Source organism: Ochotona curzoniae, unplaced genomic scaffold (genome assembly GCF_017591425.1).
Source record: "Ochotona curzoniae isolate NIBS_2020 unplaced genomic scaffold, NIBS_Ocur_1.0 contig_3643, whole genome shotgun sequence".
Taxonomy (NCBI): Eukaryota; Metazoa; Chordata; class Mammalia; order Lagomorpha; family Ochotonidae; genus Ochotona; species Ochotona curzoniae.
The window spans coordinates 4,064,085-4,081,311 of record NW_024465933.1 but is presented as its reverse complement, the minus strand read 5'-3'; the positions used below and the strand labels follow the sequence as shown (position 1 = coordinate 4,081,311).

Below are 17,227 nucleotides of genomic sequence, written 5' to 3'. Positions count from 1 at the left end.
AATTGGAGAAAGAGAAGACATTTGTGAAACAGAAGTTAACCTTGTGCACAGCATGAAAAAAATGTCTGTAAAATGCATATTATAAGTATGCATGAGTTTCAGATTTGTTTCCATCAAAGTAAGTTTATCTATTTCATTTTTCCACCAAGTTTTTGAAGTTCCTTCTTGCGTGTCTAAGAAAGAGCTTCCAACTTAGTTGTGCTGGTGAACAAACTCGTTGGCAAATGACCAGAGAGCTTCTGTATGGCTTCCCTCTTGGGGTTACGTAGTTTTGGAAGCAGCCAGGAGAGATGTGACCACATTTTCTGGCTAGCTGGGCTGTACAAGTCATTTTGCTTAAGAGTGATACGTTCCCCGGGCCTGCTGGTTCCGGGGGCCGCTTCCTTCGGGGTGAGTAGACCGAGGGGGAGGCCTCCGGGACTGGGCAGGCCCGGCACCCACCCGCCGCCCTCATGGGGCGGTGAATGGGATTTGGGAGGGGCGCGACCTTGGGCCTGGGTTATTTAAACCTCCAGCGGCTTCCTGGCAGCTGGTGGGTCTCAGGACGGGGCGTCTCATGCCTGGATCCCGGACAGCCGCCATGTGCTGAGCTGTCCCCGGGCGGCCAGTGCGCCATTTGGTGCCAGGCTCTGCCTGCTGGCCGCCCGGCCGGGGAGCTCTGGGGATTTGGTTCTTTGAGTTGCTGCTTAATTTGCTCCAGGTTGAACCCATTGTGCTTCTTGGACCTTAAACAGGCAGCAACTCTTCCTTAGCAAAACTTTAAATCACCAATAATTCTGAGTACCAAATACCAGTCATGCAGAAGCTAGGGCTTGGGGCCTGTCCTGCAAAAGTAGCTCCAACAGTTGGCCAATGTGTCAACTGGTAATGGAACAGAGTAGATTAGGCACGACTGAACAAACCTTAGCCCACAAGTAAAACTAGAAACCAGGAGGGAACAGAGGTCTTGCCGAGCTAGGTTCTTGTACCTGCTGGTCTGTGGGAGCCAGGGACGCTAAGCCACAGTGTCTAAGGCAGAGGTCGGGACAGGTGAGGAGCAGTGCCAAGCTGAGTCAGAGCATCCATTGGCAGGCAAGTGATCTATGGCTGGGAACAGACCCGGTTGGGGAGCAAAGGGGACAACCCTAGCTGGGCTGAGGTTCCCACCAAGAGGCACATGGCCTGGAAGGGGAGCTGCGTTCTGATCTGGAAACAGTTGTAGTCTCCCTTGGCACAAGTGTGGACTGGGATTGGATGCACCAAACCGGGCCGGACCCCGACTCCCCCTGGTGTTCTGGAGGACCAGGGCAGATGTGGGATGGACCAGGCAGGGTCTCAAACCCCTACTGAGCCATGTGTGAGCCATATGTGGGTATAGACAAACCATGGCTGGGCTGGAACATCCAACAGCAAGAACCAGATTGGGTGGAAGGCCAGTCAGGAAAAGCCACAGTTCCTGTTATTACAGGAGGTGGACTGAGTAGGGTTGGCTCATGGACCCACTGGTAAGCGTGAAACCTGGCATTGGGAGAGGTTCTGATGGAGGAGCCTGGGCAACTCCTCTGGCAGGACACAGACCTGGCAGGTAAACGCAAGAAACATGATAGGAAACAGCCCAGAAAAGGCCATGGAAAGCTACCCACTGGCATACAATTGGCTGACGTGGGGGCAAGACCAGGCTGAATCTGTCCACATTATCCACTGGCAAATCCAGGCACCAGTGTGGGTCGACCTAGGGTTGGTCGCAACAAAGACTAGTGCACATTATGGAATGCCGAGGTGAGGTTGCCTGTACCGGAAGGGACCGCAGCGCCCTACCAGCCTGAGAACAAGAAAGGAAGTGGGCAGAGCCGGCAGGGGAATAAGGGAGGGTTCCTTTGCAGGACAGCTACTTCCGCAGGAGAGCATGGGCTGGGATGGGGGCAGACCAGACTAGGCAGAGCTACCACACCTGTGCGCCTCATGCGGACCAGATCAGGGAAAAGCCGGGCTGGGCGGATTATTCCTACTGGTGCAAGCAAAATTAAAGTGGGCAAGGGTTGTTTGGGCTTAGACGCAGCATCAACCGGAATCTGGGAGTGGGAGAGGCCTGGGAGGGAAATAGTGGGCTCATCCCTCTTGGGTTACCACTTTCACAGGACATAAAACTAAGATAACTAAGATAGCGGCTGGGGTGGAATGGGGTGTGGGACAGACTGGATTACTGCTACACTTACTGGCAAACCAGGGTAGGGAGTGGGCCTGGTGGGGGTTATTGTGGGTCGCTCCAACCTAGGCTGCAGCTCCCGCTGGTTTATGTGAGGGCCAAGTATGTGCTGGGCAGAACCAGGCTGGACTGCAACACCCATTGGTTCCAGTGGAAGTCGGGAGTGAAAACAGAACCAACCCAGCAACTGCAACCACCAGCTGATTGGAGCGATGGACGGTGCCAGGCCCTGTACTTGTTAGCACATACAAGAAGTTTCTTTGGAGATCTTCCTAATCTAAATGCTGGACTCAGAACCCTAACGAAGAAAACAGAGAAGACAGAACAGGTCAACCAACCATCTCAGCTATGATGGACTATGTCAATCAGTTGATTTTTCAAAGATCTCATAGTGCTTGGAGTGGCAAGATTGACAGCGATTCATGACTGTGGCAATATCAAAACCACTTGAGCAAGAACCTCAGAGCATGCCCTACATCTGGGACCTGGGGAGGGTGGGAAATTGGGTGGGCCTTCTCCCTTAAATAACCCCCTTTAAACATGAAGGTAACAATATGGAAAACATACTAGTATTATCCACTTTCATGTAGCCCTTGAACCTTCTTACCCTAATTAACTTTGTAAAAAATTTCAAAATAAAATCTTATAAACATTAAAAAAAAAAAAAAAAAAAAAAGAGTGATACGTTAACTATAAGATCCTGAAACATGAATGGCCACTCTCAGGAATACGCCTTTTTTTCTTGTGAAATCATCTCTTTTTCTGGCATTTCAGTTTCTCTGAAAGCAGCTTCTTACACATATTTAGTATTTGTTTTCCCTAAATTCAGGCTTAGACTTTACCTTTGCCTGTCCCAATCTACTAATGTCTGAATAACTTTGTGCCATTCATTGACACATTCCCTTCTAAACTCTCAATTTTCAACTTCCAGGTCGCCTTAGGAGACTGGTCCAGATTGTTGTTGTACCATTTCTGGCCTAGAGTTGGAGTTCATCATGGGTTCATTTTGATCTTCTCCCTGTGGCAGGCAAGATGAGATTATGTGTTAGGAAACTCTGGTTAAGCCACTGCCTAGCTGAACTGAAGTGGATACTCAAATCCACCTACTCAGATAAATAACAGCTGGTGAACGGAAACATGTCCTTTGAAAGGCACAGTTCCGCAGAAGCTTCGGTGGTCTGTGTTTTAGTGTCACAGGTGGTTTTGGGTAGTCTAGGTGTTGTGGGTGTGGGTGTTTTCAGAGTGGTGATAGGCTCAGGTGGACATGTAGTCGCCTCTTCTGTTCCCAAGTGATGACATTCATCAGTTTGTGAGGGAGCAGAGTGATGTTGTTTCACATGATGGGGTGTTTTGGATGCAGTCAGAGGCTTGGTTGACGGATAAACTTTCATTCTCATGAGGCAGGCTCTTGGCACTGCAGTATGTTGCCACATGGGGTGCCTATGTGCTCTATCTGAGTGCCTGGTTTAAGTCCTGTCTCTTCTGGTTCTGATTGAACTTCTGCTAATGCACATTTTGGGGTGCGACCTCACTCAGGTGCCTGGATCCATGCCACCCACATGGTGGACTGGATCGAGTTTTGGGCTTGACCAGACCTGGCCAGCTTGGATTGTTGTAGTCAGTTAAAGTGTGGATTAGCAGATGGAAGATCTCTCTGTCTCCCTGTCTTTGAAATAAAATGAAAATAAATAAACTTAAGAACAGCTTAAGAAAGTAGTTTTATGCCCTTAACACAGGTGACTGCAGCCAAGAAATCCCTCCTTGTCATGGGTTGCTGATGGATCCCATTCTGTGGACTGCAGCACACCATGGACATTGCTGTTTGTCGTCTGGCTGAGAGTGGGACGAGGCCCCTGTTCAGCTGTGACCTGTGGCCACTATGACTCATGTGTGGTTTGTCTGTAGACTCAACAGCTGCATGGAGAAAGCACACAGATTCCCAGGTCTGTTATCAGGCCAGTGCTTGATTTTGGTTGCTCATTCAAGACATAGATCCTCAACTGAGGCAATGGGCTTTGGGTAGATTCTTAGGCTATTCTGTGCTGTTTTAACAGACTATCTCAGTCTGGAACACTGATAACCAGCAGGGACCCACAGGCTCGTAGGAAGCTGGAGAGTTCAGTGTTTCCATTTGAGGATCTCTGTTCTCACCTGGCAGAGGCCTTCTTGCTGTGTCAACACCCGGGAAGAAGCAGAGGGTGTGAGGATAGGAAGAAAGGAGAGAAAATGAATGAGAATGGAAGGGTTGAACTTTGTCTTTTATAATGGCATCCATTCCCATCCTGAAGTGTGATCACCTTTTAAAGTTTTGACTCTTAATAATGTTAAGAGCTGGCAATTACATTTCAACATGAGTTTTAGAGAGAGCAAACATTTAAACCTTAGCATGATGCAAAAAGCTATTCCCAGCAGTTATGCAGGAGCATGGAGAATTTGTGGAAGGAATCAGCTTCCAGACTCAATGCTCAAATATATTCCTTCATAGAGTTGTTCTGTCTGAAAAATAGCTCTTGTCTCCTTTTTCACAATTTCTAATTTTCAAACGAAAGGCCATTTCTCCTTCCCCATCCCAAATATCTGAGTATAAAAACTAAGTGTGGGGCTAAAGAAGGGCAGTATAAGCATTTGTGTAGAGAACAGGAAGCCAAGAACTTAACTTACTGGCTCCATATACAGTGGGTTAGAGTATTTTCAACTCTTTGTTTTCGTTTTTAATGAAGGACAGCATGTCAACTGGCAGAGCATTCATAGTTCTTGATGGTAAATGACCAAATTGTTCTTTATAGGTCTTAGTCTGTTTTTGCTACTATGGTACTTAGTTAATTTACAAATCCCAGAAATTTGTTGGTCATAGTTTGAAGGCTTGAAAGTCCATGGTCATGGGCCTGGCAGACTCCATGTTTGCTGAGGGCCCACTCTCTGACTCAGTAGTGGTGCCATTTGCTGTGTTTCACATGTTCAAAAGAAGGGTCAAGCAAGCACCACTGGACCTCTTTTTTTTTAAAAAAAAAAAAAAAGATTTATTTTTATTGGAAAGGCAGAATTACAGAGAGGAGGAGAGAAAGAGAGGAAGGTCTTCCACCTGATGATTCACTCCCCAGGCGGCCGAAACGGCCAGAGCTGAGCCAATCCGAAGCCAGGCGCCAGGAACTTCCTCTGGGTCTCCCACGTGGGTGCAGGGTTCCAAGGCTTTGGGCCATCCTCGACTGCTTTCCCAGGCCACAAGCAAGGAGCTGAATGGGAAGTGCAGGTGCCAGGATTAGAACCAGCACCCATATGGGATCGCAGTGCATTCAAGGCGAAGACGTTAGCAACTGAGCTATTGCGCTGGGCCCACCACTGACCTCTTTTCAGAGGGCCCTTGTGACCCTGTTGAGGATTCCGCCCTCGTGACGGGATCACTTCACAGATTCCCCACTACTTAACCCCAGCACATTCTGAAGTAGAATCCAACAAATGACCTTGGGGACACAGACATTCAACCATGCAGTTTACAGAGCAAAAGAGCGAAGAATTGAGTGACGTTTATGTCACAACTTATTTCCTTTCAGATTCTTATTTATGTTGAAAAAAGTTCATTAGAACTTAGATTTTGAAATAAAAATGAAAGTTTTGTGATTGCTTAAACTGTGTCATTCATTCTGGTGGGAAGAATCAGTGAGTTAGCATTAAATTTAGAAGCAAAGAACCAAATTTACTGAGAAGTGCATTCCCAATAAATTATTTTTAATGTATAAAAATGATCAAGATTTAAATTTAATTGCATTTTCTGATGAGTTAAAGACACCATCCTAGAGAGGAAAAGTTATTCAGTTTAAATGAAGAGGTTTGTTTCAGAAATATGCAGATGACCAGAATAGTATTTTTCAAGTGTAAACATGCATTGCACTAGGGTGAATGGGGAGTGAAAGAAAAATCAGAAAACCAGCAATGTGAAATTCTTAGCTGATAGGGAGTGTGTATCAAGACAGCTTGTAGTATCACAGAGACTGTATTGTTTGAAACTATCTAAAGAGAGGATGATAACTCAGAGAAGGGTGCATGTTTTAAAGTTCTTCCAGCATGCGAGAGCAGAGCGGCGTGGACCTGCAGCGGCTGCAGGGAGAAAGGGCGCACATCATGCTGGAGCCCTGTCCCTGTTGCTTCTGAGCATTGCGACTTTGCACACGCTACTGAAAGGCATCCATGCTGTTCTAGTACAACGGGGACAAGTCATAGTCAGGACTGGGTGACCCCAAGTGGACAGCACTCAGCACAAGGGCTCCTGCCAGCATTTTATCGCAGCAACCCAAGCCATTATGATCGCTTCTGCCAGTTTTCTCCTTTGCCCACCTAACAGGTCTTCACGCATGTTTGAAGTCAGACTCCTTTTACACTCCCTGTGAAATGTGTTTGAATCTCATTCCACAAGCCCACAAGTCTTTTCTGTAGTGTCATTTACCCAACATTTACATACGGACCATTTGCTGTCTTCCATATGTAAAATGGCACCGGGCTAATTTGTGCATTAAAAGACAGAAATCATTTTCATGTGATAACTAATTGTGTGGCAATGAGAATACCTTAGCCACCCCCACAAGGCAGTGCCTTTTCTGCCTTTGGCTAATGTAGGCCAGTTAGATTTCTGAGGGGTGATATTCACTCATTCTCGCTCCCTCTGTCCCTCTGTCTGATTAAAAGCTACTGCGAGTCTACAGATTATGATCAGGCAGTTCTTCTCTTTGCAAAGAGGCCAACCAACTCCTGTTTTAATAAGCCTCTCTCTGTACACCCTTTACTGCAATGTGTGTGTGTTTAGCTTAATTGTATCATGTATAGCATCATGGATTAAAATGTACATGTCTGCTTCTCTGTATTTTTAAACTATTTGTTTAAAATAGCAAATAGAATTTAAGTGATTCAAAGCAGTTTGTATCTTTCTTCCACAATGATTTGTTTAATCAAGACAAGCTTTTGCAATAGATATTTTCTAATATAGCTGTTGCAATGTTTTCCAATATAGCTATCAATATTTACAATTACAGATTTAGGGATGACAAACTCAGGGTATTCTAAGTGACTCTGTTGCTTGATGTTGACTCCGTTTGTGGAATGTTGTTCAACTGCCTCAGCATTGAATTAGTTTACTCAGCTTTTATCCAGAACATAAAAATAGCTTGTAGCCCTCAACCCTCTCACTTTCCTTCTCTACCCAGTTCTCTTAGGGACACTCATTTAGTGAAGCCAAAACTTTAAAAATGAGACATTTCAGTTCTTGTAGCCAAATAGATCTTGGATTACACTAAAGAGTTCTTTCATACAAATTTGAAAATTTTGTCTTTAAGTAGAATTCATAAGGTAAAATCCCCATTTAAATGCCTTTAAATTCTACAGTTTGATGGACTCTAGCATATTTATGTTGTGTGATCAATATAATTCTAGAAAGTTTCCAAATTCCAAAGAAATTTTGTGCCTTTGAAATTTTTCCTCCTCTTACCTGTGACGACTTCTCACCTGTGACAATCATGCAGCTATTCACTGCTTTTTAAGGACTTCCCTACTCCTTTTTGTAAAGATTTATTTTTGTTGTAAAGTCAGATTTACTCAGAGAAGGAGAGACAAAGATCTTCCATCAGCTGGTGGCTGCAATGGCCAGAGCTGAGCTGATCCGAAGCCAGGAGTCAGGAGCTTCCTCCAGATCCCCCATGCTTGTGCAGGGTCCCAAGACTTTAGGCATTCCTCTACTGCTTTCCCAGGCCAGAAGTAGGGTGCTAGAAGGGAAGTGGAGTAGCCTGGACACAAACTGGCAGCCAAAAGGGATCCTGGCACTTGCAAGGTGAGCATTTGACTGCTAGGTTACCGTGCTGGGCCCAGACTTCCATATTCTGAGCACTTCCTATGCACGGAACTTCAGCTTTTTCACTCAGTAGCGTGGTTTCACACCTTCTCTGTGTTTTAGCACATATGAATACTACATCCTGCTGAGGACTGAATGTATGCCATCATGTGGGTGAATCATACTTGGCCTATCTGGTCATGCATTTACTGGCATTTGGGCTATTTCCACTTTCTGGCTATTATGAAAATGCTACTGTGAATACTTATTACAAGTGTGTAGGTGGACACATGTCTTCAGTTCTCTTGGGTGATTCCCTAGGCGTGGAAATGCTGGGTTATACGGTAACCTTCCTTTTCAAAGGATTAGCAGCATTGTTTTCTGTATAACTGCATGATCTTACGCAGCAACCTTTTCATATGTATTTGTTCTATGTGTGCAAAAATCTGCATTGCTGTATTAGAAATTATCCTTTTATTATTTCACCAACATGCATTTGATCAAATTTGTAACTTGTATTTTTTTTTAAAGATTTATTTTTATTATTTTTTCATTGGAAAGGCAGATATACAGAGAGGAGAGACAGAGAGGAAGATCTTCCGTCCGATGATTCACTCCCCAAGTGAGCGCAACGGGCTGATACTATGCCGATCCGAAGCCAGGAGCCTCTTCCGGGTCTCCCACGCGGGTGCAGGGTCCCAAAGCTTTGGGCCGTCCTCGACTGCTTTCCCGGGCCACAGGCAGGGAGCTGGAAGGGAAGCAGGGCTGCCGGGATTAGAACCGGCGCCCACATGGGATCCCAGGCGTGCAAGGCGAGGACCTTTAACCACTTGCGCCACCACGCCGGGCCCTGTAACTTGTATTTTTGAGGGAAAAGAATCAGAAGAAAAAAGATCATTTAGCAAAATGAATTGGCTATTTTTCACCTATAAACTATAATATACACAAAATATGTATAATCTTTCTCAAAAATTTGTATGATATCTAATTACATAATATTTCTAAGAGTAGAAATTGATATTTATTCTGGTTATCTATCATTATGGAAATATTACTATAAAGCTGTGTAGTTCTCCTTTAGAAATTATTTTCATTATTGTGAATAATGAAAGTAATTATTTTCAATGCCACAATGCAAGCTGTGTTTTAAGAGCTATTTATATTTGACACATACAGGCCCTACACACTGGAACTCACTTGCATAGAGGAATCTTCTGGAAGAGAAGAAAAAGCCGGCAAAGTTTGAGCACCGTGTCACGCCTGTGAGGCCATTAGGACGCTGAGTGTCGATGAGGTACTCTTCCAGAAAAACTTCAGATCCCTGGTGATGTCCTTGTCATGATCGCCTGTAGCATTAACTCCAAATGGATGTGTATTAACCAGCAATGGGTGTGTGGAGGTGAAAGTTGTCTGACAGATTTAAGCCCCAGGAAATACAGACCAAGACTTAGAGCACTTTTAAATTTCAAATAGGTTTTATTTCTCAGAAAGGTAGAATGACAGAGACAGGGAGGAAAAGAAATCTTGCCATCAGCTGGTTCACTCCCCACGTGGCCACAACAACCAGATTTGGGCCAGTCTGAAGCCAGGAGCCAGGAGTTCCTTCCAAATCTCCTACATGGACAGCAGGGACCCAAGCACTCGGGCCATCTCCCACTGCCTTCCCCAGCACATCAGCCAGGAGATGGAATGGAAACAGACTAGCTGGGACTCTAATCAGTCCTATGATAAACTGTTGACATCACGAGCAGAGTCTTAACTTACTGCACTGCAGCGTCTATCCCTGTGTCTGTTTGATTGTAGGTTTTCTGTTAAAATTTATTATATTGATTTTTTTTTAGCCCCATTCAGATTTCTGCCTCACGTGGAAGACCTTGGGCTCCCCTCCTCTTTTAATTTCACTTTATTTCTCTTGCCCTCTGGAAGCCTCCCAGCCCAAGCTGTCTTCTTCCCAGGCCCCTTGGCTTTCACTCACGGGTCATGTCTTTCACCATCATCTGGCTTCATATTCAGATGTCCCCATGGTCAGGGGATGTTCAAGGTCCCTGAAAACGGCAAGGCCACATGAAGCTATTCAAAGAGGAAAGGCGGCCGAGTCCGCCAGGGTGAGGCTAACCACCGGGTCGCCAAGACAGATACGCTGGCGGCAGCAGCCTGACTCACATCAAAACGGACAATTCAAAATTAATCTGAATTTTTGTTTTTCGATAGGTCACTGGTACTTATCTTCTTTTCTATCCAACATGCATATGGGGTAAGTACCTAATTAGCACTTACTGGATGTTGAAAACTCGCTTTATTGGAATTTTTTTGTCTGTTTCACATTAAACAAGGTCATTCTGGGATTTTGTGTTATCTATAAAAGGATTATGCTAGGCGAACTGTTTTCTTTCGTGTTTTATAGTCAAATCTGGCTACTGAACTGCCTAGGTTTTAGAGATTTTTGAAAGTTTTATGATTAGCTTAATAATTTCTTAAAATGCTTTGGGGAATGGGAAGGGCACAGCTGGACCATCTCAAGATTAAGTCAAAAGTATAAGATTGAAGCTGAACTTTTTAGCTCTAGGGAAAGGTGTCTAGAACATTCCATAATAAGCTGTCTCTGCTCTGCATCCTCTTTAAAGAATGTGAGCTATGAACACAGAGTTACTCTAACTCCGGTTGGCCTCGAGAGCACATTGTCACCTTTCCATAACCTGAACCCAACCTGTCCAGTTGTGCTGACTGAAATGGCCATTGGCCTTTAAGCCAGTCCACCCCCCCTTTCCTACCAGTGCAAACAGCAAGCACCTGGATCAACCAATGAGAAGCCATGGCCCTTGATTCTGTTGAGGATCCATCCCCTACTCGAGTTACAGCTTCCTCTGTGCTAAGAGTTGTCATGAGGCTTTTCCCAACTCTGCTCATAAGCATTTGAGAGCATTGCCTGAAAAAAAGCCAACACATGGGACACATGCTAGTGTAGCTTTTCTATTTCTCTGACTTGATTTTTCTAGTTTTTTCAATAATACATTTTCTATTAAAAAGTCTTCAGTGTCCTGGATTGTACTTTTTTCCTTTTAAAAAATGTATTTAGTATGTGAAAGGCAAGTTAGAGGGAGAGGCAGAGGCTTACACACACACACAGTATTTTTATCCACTGGTTCACTCCCCCTCAAAAGCTGCAACATCTGGGGCTGGTCAGTGTGAAGCTAGGTACCTGGAGCATCCATCTTCCAGGTGTTCTGGTGCAGGGGCCCAAGAACTGTGTCTTCTTCCATTGCTTTTCTAGGCTTGCTAGCAGGGAACTGGAACAGAAGTGGGACAGTCAGGACTTGAACCTGTGTCCATATGGAATACTGATGCTGTAGAGGGCTGCTTAGCCAGCTGGACCACAGCGCTTGCCCCTCCCTTGTTCTCATATTCCATACATGTGAGTGATTCCTGAACCAAGGGCTGTTGTATCCTGTACCCTACCATTGGGAGCTCTCACACAGGGAGTGTGTATTATATATAGTTGGATTTTAAAGGCAGCTACAGAGTGATGCAATATTTACGGAAAGCAATTTGGTATTGTAGATAAGGTTTCATTTTAAAATACTATTTATTTGGGGGAAAGAGAAAGCGAATGAGAGCGAGCTGCATCTGGAACTCCCGTCTGCTGGGTCACTCCCCAAATGTCAGCAGTGATTTATACTGGGCCAGAGCTGACTGTGGGAGCTGGGAATGCTGTGTCTACCTCCCATATCAGTGGCAGGAACCGAATTGCTTGGGTAGTCACTGCCACTTCCTACTGTCTGTGTTGACGAAGCAGGAAAGAGGTGCCAGAGTTAGGAATTAAGCCCAGATACTTCAATGTGGGATGCAGGTAGCTCCACAACCAAGTTAAATTCCTCTCATCTATCAGGATTTAAAATGCAAATATCCATTGATATAGAAATGTGTCCTTTTTGCAATGTATCATACATGTTCATTGTGACATGTACAAAGGTCGATTGTATAGGAAACTTAATTTCTGAGCAGTGTTCAGTAGCAAAATGGAACTACCTACATGTTTCTTAATAAGTTGGGGAGAACAAGAAACTGATAAATAGCTACTTTCTGACTGACATCAAAAGGATTTCAAAGGCATAGGATTATGGGAATGCAAAAATTTCCAATACACTCCACCAGTTAGATGGAAGTCAGCACAGTGGCAGTCACCGGCTGTGTATGTATGCCATGTGTCTGTGCGAGTCAGCATGCTTGTTAATGACCAGACATGGATTGGAGGAGAGTGCTCTTCCACTGGAATGACATAGTGCCCAAACTGGAAAAGTAAACCTCATGTCCTGCTAGACGATTTTGAGCTTCTTATGGAAATGTGTCCACATTACTTTAAAAAAAAAAAAAAAAAAAGAGGCCTGGCGCCATAGCCTAGTGGCTGGAATCCTCAGCTAGCAAGCACCAGGATCCCGAATGGGTGCCAGTGCTTATCCTGGTGGCCCTGCTTCCCTTCCAGCTTGCTGCCTGCGGCCTGCGAAAGCAGTTGAGAACGGGCCAAAGCCTTGGAACCTTGCACCCACACAAAGGACCCAGAGGAGATGCCCAGCTAGGCTCCAGCCCTTGCGTTTGCTTGGGGAGTGAATCATCAGACAGATGATCTTCCTGTCTATCCTCCTTTCTGTGTGTCATGATTTTTCAAGGAATAAATATATCTTTTAAAAAAGAAAAGAAAATAGTGGTACAAAAGTAGGAAGGATTGCTTATAGATGTTACCGACTTCCTTTAAGGTTTTCTTTGGAAAGGAAGCTTTACAGAGAAGGACAAACAGAAGCATCTTCCATCCACTGACTCACTCACCAAATGGGCACAAATGCCAGAGCTGAGCCGAGTCGAAGCCGGGAGCCAGTTCTCCCATGCGGATGCAGGATCCCAAGGCTTTAGGCCATCCTCCACTGCTTTCCCAGGCCACAGTAAGGAGCTGGTTGGGAAGTGGAGCTGCTGGGACATGAACCAGTGCCCATATGGGATACCGGCCTTTAGAGGTGGCAGATTAGCCAATTGAGCCATCATGCATCCCTATTCCTTCCTTCCTTCAACTTTCTATGCCACAAATATTTTCTTAGAAATGCCTGAGGTAGCGGTCATTGCCATGGGTTCTTTTTGAGGTTAATATCCCATATTAGAGGCTGGTTCAAGGCCCAGTTTGAGTCCCCCGTTCAAGGTCAGATTAATAATCTAACAATGTAGTTTTGGCTAATGTGTCTAGGACTGCAGTGGATTCTGGTCCAAGTGTTTGGGCCTCTGCCACTAGTGTGAGAATGGAACAGAATTCTTCTCCCTGCTTCTGCCTGGCCCGATTCTGATTATTGTGTCTATCTGAGGAATGAATCAACCAATGGAAGTTTCTCATTCTCTGTCCCATTTCCCTTTCAAATAAATGTATTTTTAGTTTTTTTTTTAATGTCTGAGATACATACCTAGTGATTTCATCTTTGTTTGAAGAAGAGTATCAGGGTTTTGACAGTATATGCATGTTTTCAGCCAATGCATGTGGTTTTATTTTGCATGTGTGGTCGCCTAGTACACCATCTGCAAGTTTAGTGGGTTTACACAATGTACTTCTGAAATGCAGACACTTCCCTCGTAAATTCACCCCTCCTTTCGGGGTGCATTGGGATGTATCAACGGAGAAAAGAATGGAGATTAAAATCACCTCTTGCATATTTTTTTAACTGGTTTAAAGCATAACTTTGTGACTATTCCTGTTTCTGTATTAGAATCTGCTCATTTGTCTTAAACTGATTCTCCCCTGAAATGCAATATTGCCACAAACATCTCTGTGACACTTGGCAATCATAAGTAACAACAACACACTTGCTTTTTATCGAGTCATCTAATCAGCTGACCATTTTCTCTGATTATTTTGATGTTTCGGCAAACCCGCAGTCATGAATTCTAACCTGGAATGAACTCGGGTGTTCAGAATCGGTTAGGTGCTTTCACGCTGTCCTGATCTGACCCTGGACTCTGCAGCTGGCTTAAACGTCTCAGGGATTTGAACTTAATGTCTGTATTCGCACATGACTGTGTTAACAAGCATCAAGATGCATGCACTTCTGAAACGGCAAATACATTTGTTAAATTATATAGTAGTTTAGGTCTTGGTCAAGTTTCAAATCATTATGCACTTTATAGACTTCTCATGAATCATTAAAAGATATCCTTTTCCATTAATGCTTACTGAGCATATTTGTCCTCTAGAGATCTAAGTGATACGATTGGACAGTTTCGCCCTGCCTTACACGTAGGCATGCGCTTCTATACATGTTTACGTTTATTTGTGTGTATTGAACGTCTACCGGTAGATATTTATGTGTTATATGTGTTTTCCATCATATTCGCAAATGTTATTCAATGTTTAATCTTTGCTGTCATACCTTGGTCTAAAGGTTTAGATTTCAATCCTTATGTTTAAAAACATCTATAGAAATGTGTGGTTAATACATAAACATTGTGAAGACGAAACTTGGCCTGCGTCAGTAGGCAAGGGTTATTGTCATACCTGCATATTCTTACCCATTAAAATAGCTCCTAGCATCTGGAATTACTTTCACTACCACTTAGGAGCATAGACTCCCATTTCCTCCCAACCTACAACCCAGGTCATGAGTGCATACTCATTGCTTGTCCGCACTGCCCGGGGTCACAAGAGGCCCTCTGTGTCCTTAAGAACCTATTGATGGACATACTGAGCCTTCACTTCTGCGCTCAAGTGCTTGATGACTGGGAACATAGGTAGGATATTTGAGAGCAAGGGGCTGAGTTGCACAACGAGTGTGTTGATTCCTGAGGGTACTGAAAATGTAGCCAGAAGTGCGCATATTGTGCAAGTTCTGGAGCTTTCTGGTTGAAGATACAGAAACCACCTTGGGGTATCAGCAAATTGCAGGAAGAACCCTTCCCACTGCAAGTCCAGGCTGTGACTGGGAAATTGTGATAGGTTGAGAGGGACGTACTCAAGTCAACCTTAGAGATAAAACAAGGGGGTCTGGGAAGAATGCCAAACTTAGCTCCTTGAACTAGACTCCTTCATGCACTTGGGGTTTGCCTAACTGAAGTTTACACTCACATTGTTCACAGCATGATAGTCTTACAAGGGGGTGGAGCACGAGACTCCAATTAAAGTGGCTTTAGGGGGGAGTTTGTTCCCTTCTCCAAGGTCCTCAATCTTGAAGTTGCTCTTCCTGTGATTTGCGCTCCTTCCTACTGAGCCACTTCCATGTATTTTGGTGTTAAGTTTTTATATCTCAGATTCAAATGTTAAAGTATGCTATGGGGTTCTTGTGAGGTAGGCAAACCAAGAGTGCTTATTCAAGTGTATACGTTCTGAGCCATATATACCCCAGTCATAGTATATTTACCATATGGGATGAGGGCAGGTATACTGAACCAGATGCTTTGTTTTCCAGAGTGGAAAGAAATATGCTGGTCCGTGTGGCGGAAGAGATTGCTCTGTGTGCCAGTGCTTTCCTGAGAAGGGGTCTCGGGTAAGTCCAGTCATGTGAAAGCCAAGATGGGCCGCACACCTGAGCTCCGAACCATTGTGACTGTTTAAGCAGGCCTGGATTCTTGGCATGTTTTGCCAGCTGCTGATGTCTTTCACAATCGTAGTTTTTGGATCTTGATAAGCAGTCTCAATGATATTGGACTGTGTGTCAGGCATGGAAGGAATCAGGGAAGCAGAATCACCCAGCGATGTGTGCAGCTCCAGTCTTGTGAACCACCTGTGCAGAGGGGCGCTCCGTGCTCCTTAGTGCCTACTGGGTCAACATCTTGAAAATCTTGCAGCACATCAGCATTGTTCAACACCCTGAGAACTGAGTATTGCAGCGAATCAAAGAAAACAGACTTGCTTGATTTGGCTTTAAATAATCTTTCCTGACACTTGAGCATGAAACTCTTGAGTAGCACCCATTGAAATCAGTGCAATGGTGCTATAGTTAAGTGTGATAGCTGCATTAACTGTGTGCTAATTATGCAGCAGGGACTGTTCTGTGTATTCACAATACCGTGGCTCAGTGACTTTACAAACCACCTTGTCATTGTGTTGCTTTTTCTGTGCAGGAGAACAAAGCACAGAGAAGCTAGTGTCTGTTCAAGTCTACCCAGAACCATGCTCTTGGTGAACAGCAGCAGTTGGCAATCTTGCATTGAAGTATCAAATAATTCTTTGATTAAAAACACTCCCATGCTCTCATAAGGAGGGAAGATGTTTTCAAAGCCTTGGACAACTTTTACATCAATCAGTGCCTCAGTTTTTATGTGTCTTCATCCGTTGAGGCTGCTTTAACAAAATTCCAGAGCTTGAGGAGCTCAAACAGAAATCTCTTTCCCACACTTCTGGAAGTGCAAGATCAAGGAGCTGGTGGACCTGGAGTGTGTGGGAACCTGCTTCCGGTTGCACATGGCCGTCTTCATTAAGTCCTGATCTGTCAGACAAAGGAGAGCGCGAGCTAGCTCACTTGCTCTGAGCTCCCCTTGCTGAGGCTACTAATCTCATTCATAAGGACCCCATTGATAACCCAATTACCTTTCAAAGACCCTATCTAATACTACCCCATTAGGGGTTAGAATTTTAGCAAATGAACTTTAGAGGCACATTCAGTTGATTACAGTGTCCATATTATTTGTAGAGGCTGTTTAGCTTTGTGTGTGTGGCTATGACTTAATATTACACACTGAGTACAAATTAATGATTTTGAGAAAAGGCCTTTCTTTCTCGTGAGGTTATTTTTTTGTCTCTGTACACAAATGTAAATAGAAAATTGAGTAGGTTTATATTCTGAGAGCTTTGTGCTTGAGCACCGCCATCCCCCTGTGGGTTGGCTCAGTTCTACCGCAGAACGGGGATGGGGAGACCGTGGGAGAGAGGGGAGAGTTGCCTTGCTTTAGCCAGATTGGTGGCTTCCCCAACTTAAATGAGGTTAGAGTTGTTTTGGCAGGTGTGCTGTGTGCCCTTACAAACCTCAGCTTTCTATTCAGTAGTTCTCCGCTCCAAGTCATATTGCCTGCCTCCAGGCAACATTGGGCAATGCGGAGACATTTTTGGTTGTCACAGCTGGGTGGAGGGATTGTTCCTGGTGTCCTGAGACTGGAGGTCAGGTATGCTGCTGCCACTGGTGCCAACGCTGGGGGGCCCCTGACCTAAACAAATGCCTGCTGTGTGGGGGCAGGAGTCGTCATTGTTTCCAGCTGTCAACACA

The 17,227-nt window shown here is 44.6% G+C and overlaps 1 protein-coding gene across 1 annotated transcript in view; it reads left to right on the top strand.

Annotated features, from left to right (window-relative positions):
- Window positions 1-9,980: 9,980 nt before the first annotated feature.
- The window catches only part of COL4A4 (collagen type IV alpha 4 chain), a 98,493-nt gene continuing 91,246 nt past the window's right edge, over window positions 9,981-17,227 (top strand). The window contains exons 1-3 of the mRNA XM_040982775.1: window positions 9,981-10,024; window positions 10,212-10,254; window positions 15,434-15,511. Of these exons, the coding sequence (XP_040838709.1) occupies window positions 9,981-10,024; window positions 10,212-10,254; window positions 15,434-15,511 (165 nt within the window). The remainder of the gene's footprint in view (window positions 10,025-10,211; window positions 10,255-15,433; window positions 15,512-17,227) is intronic.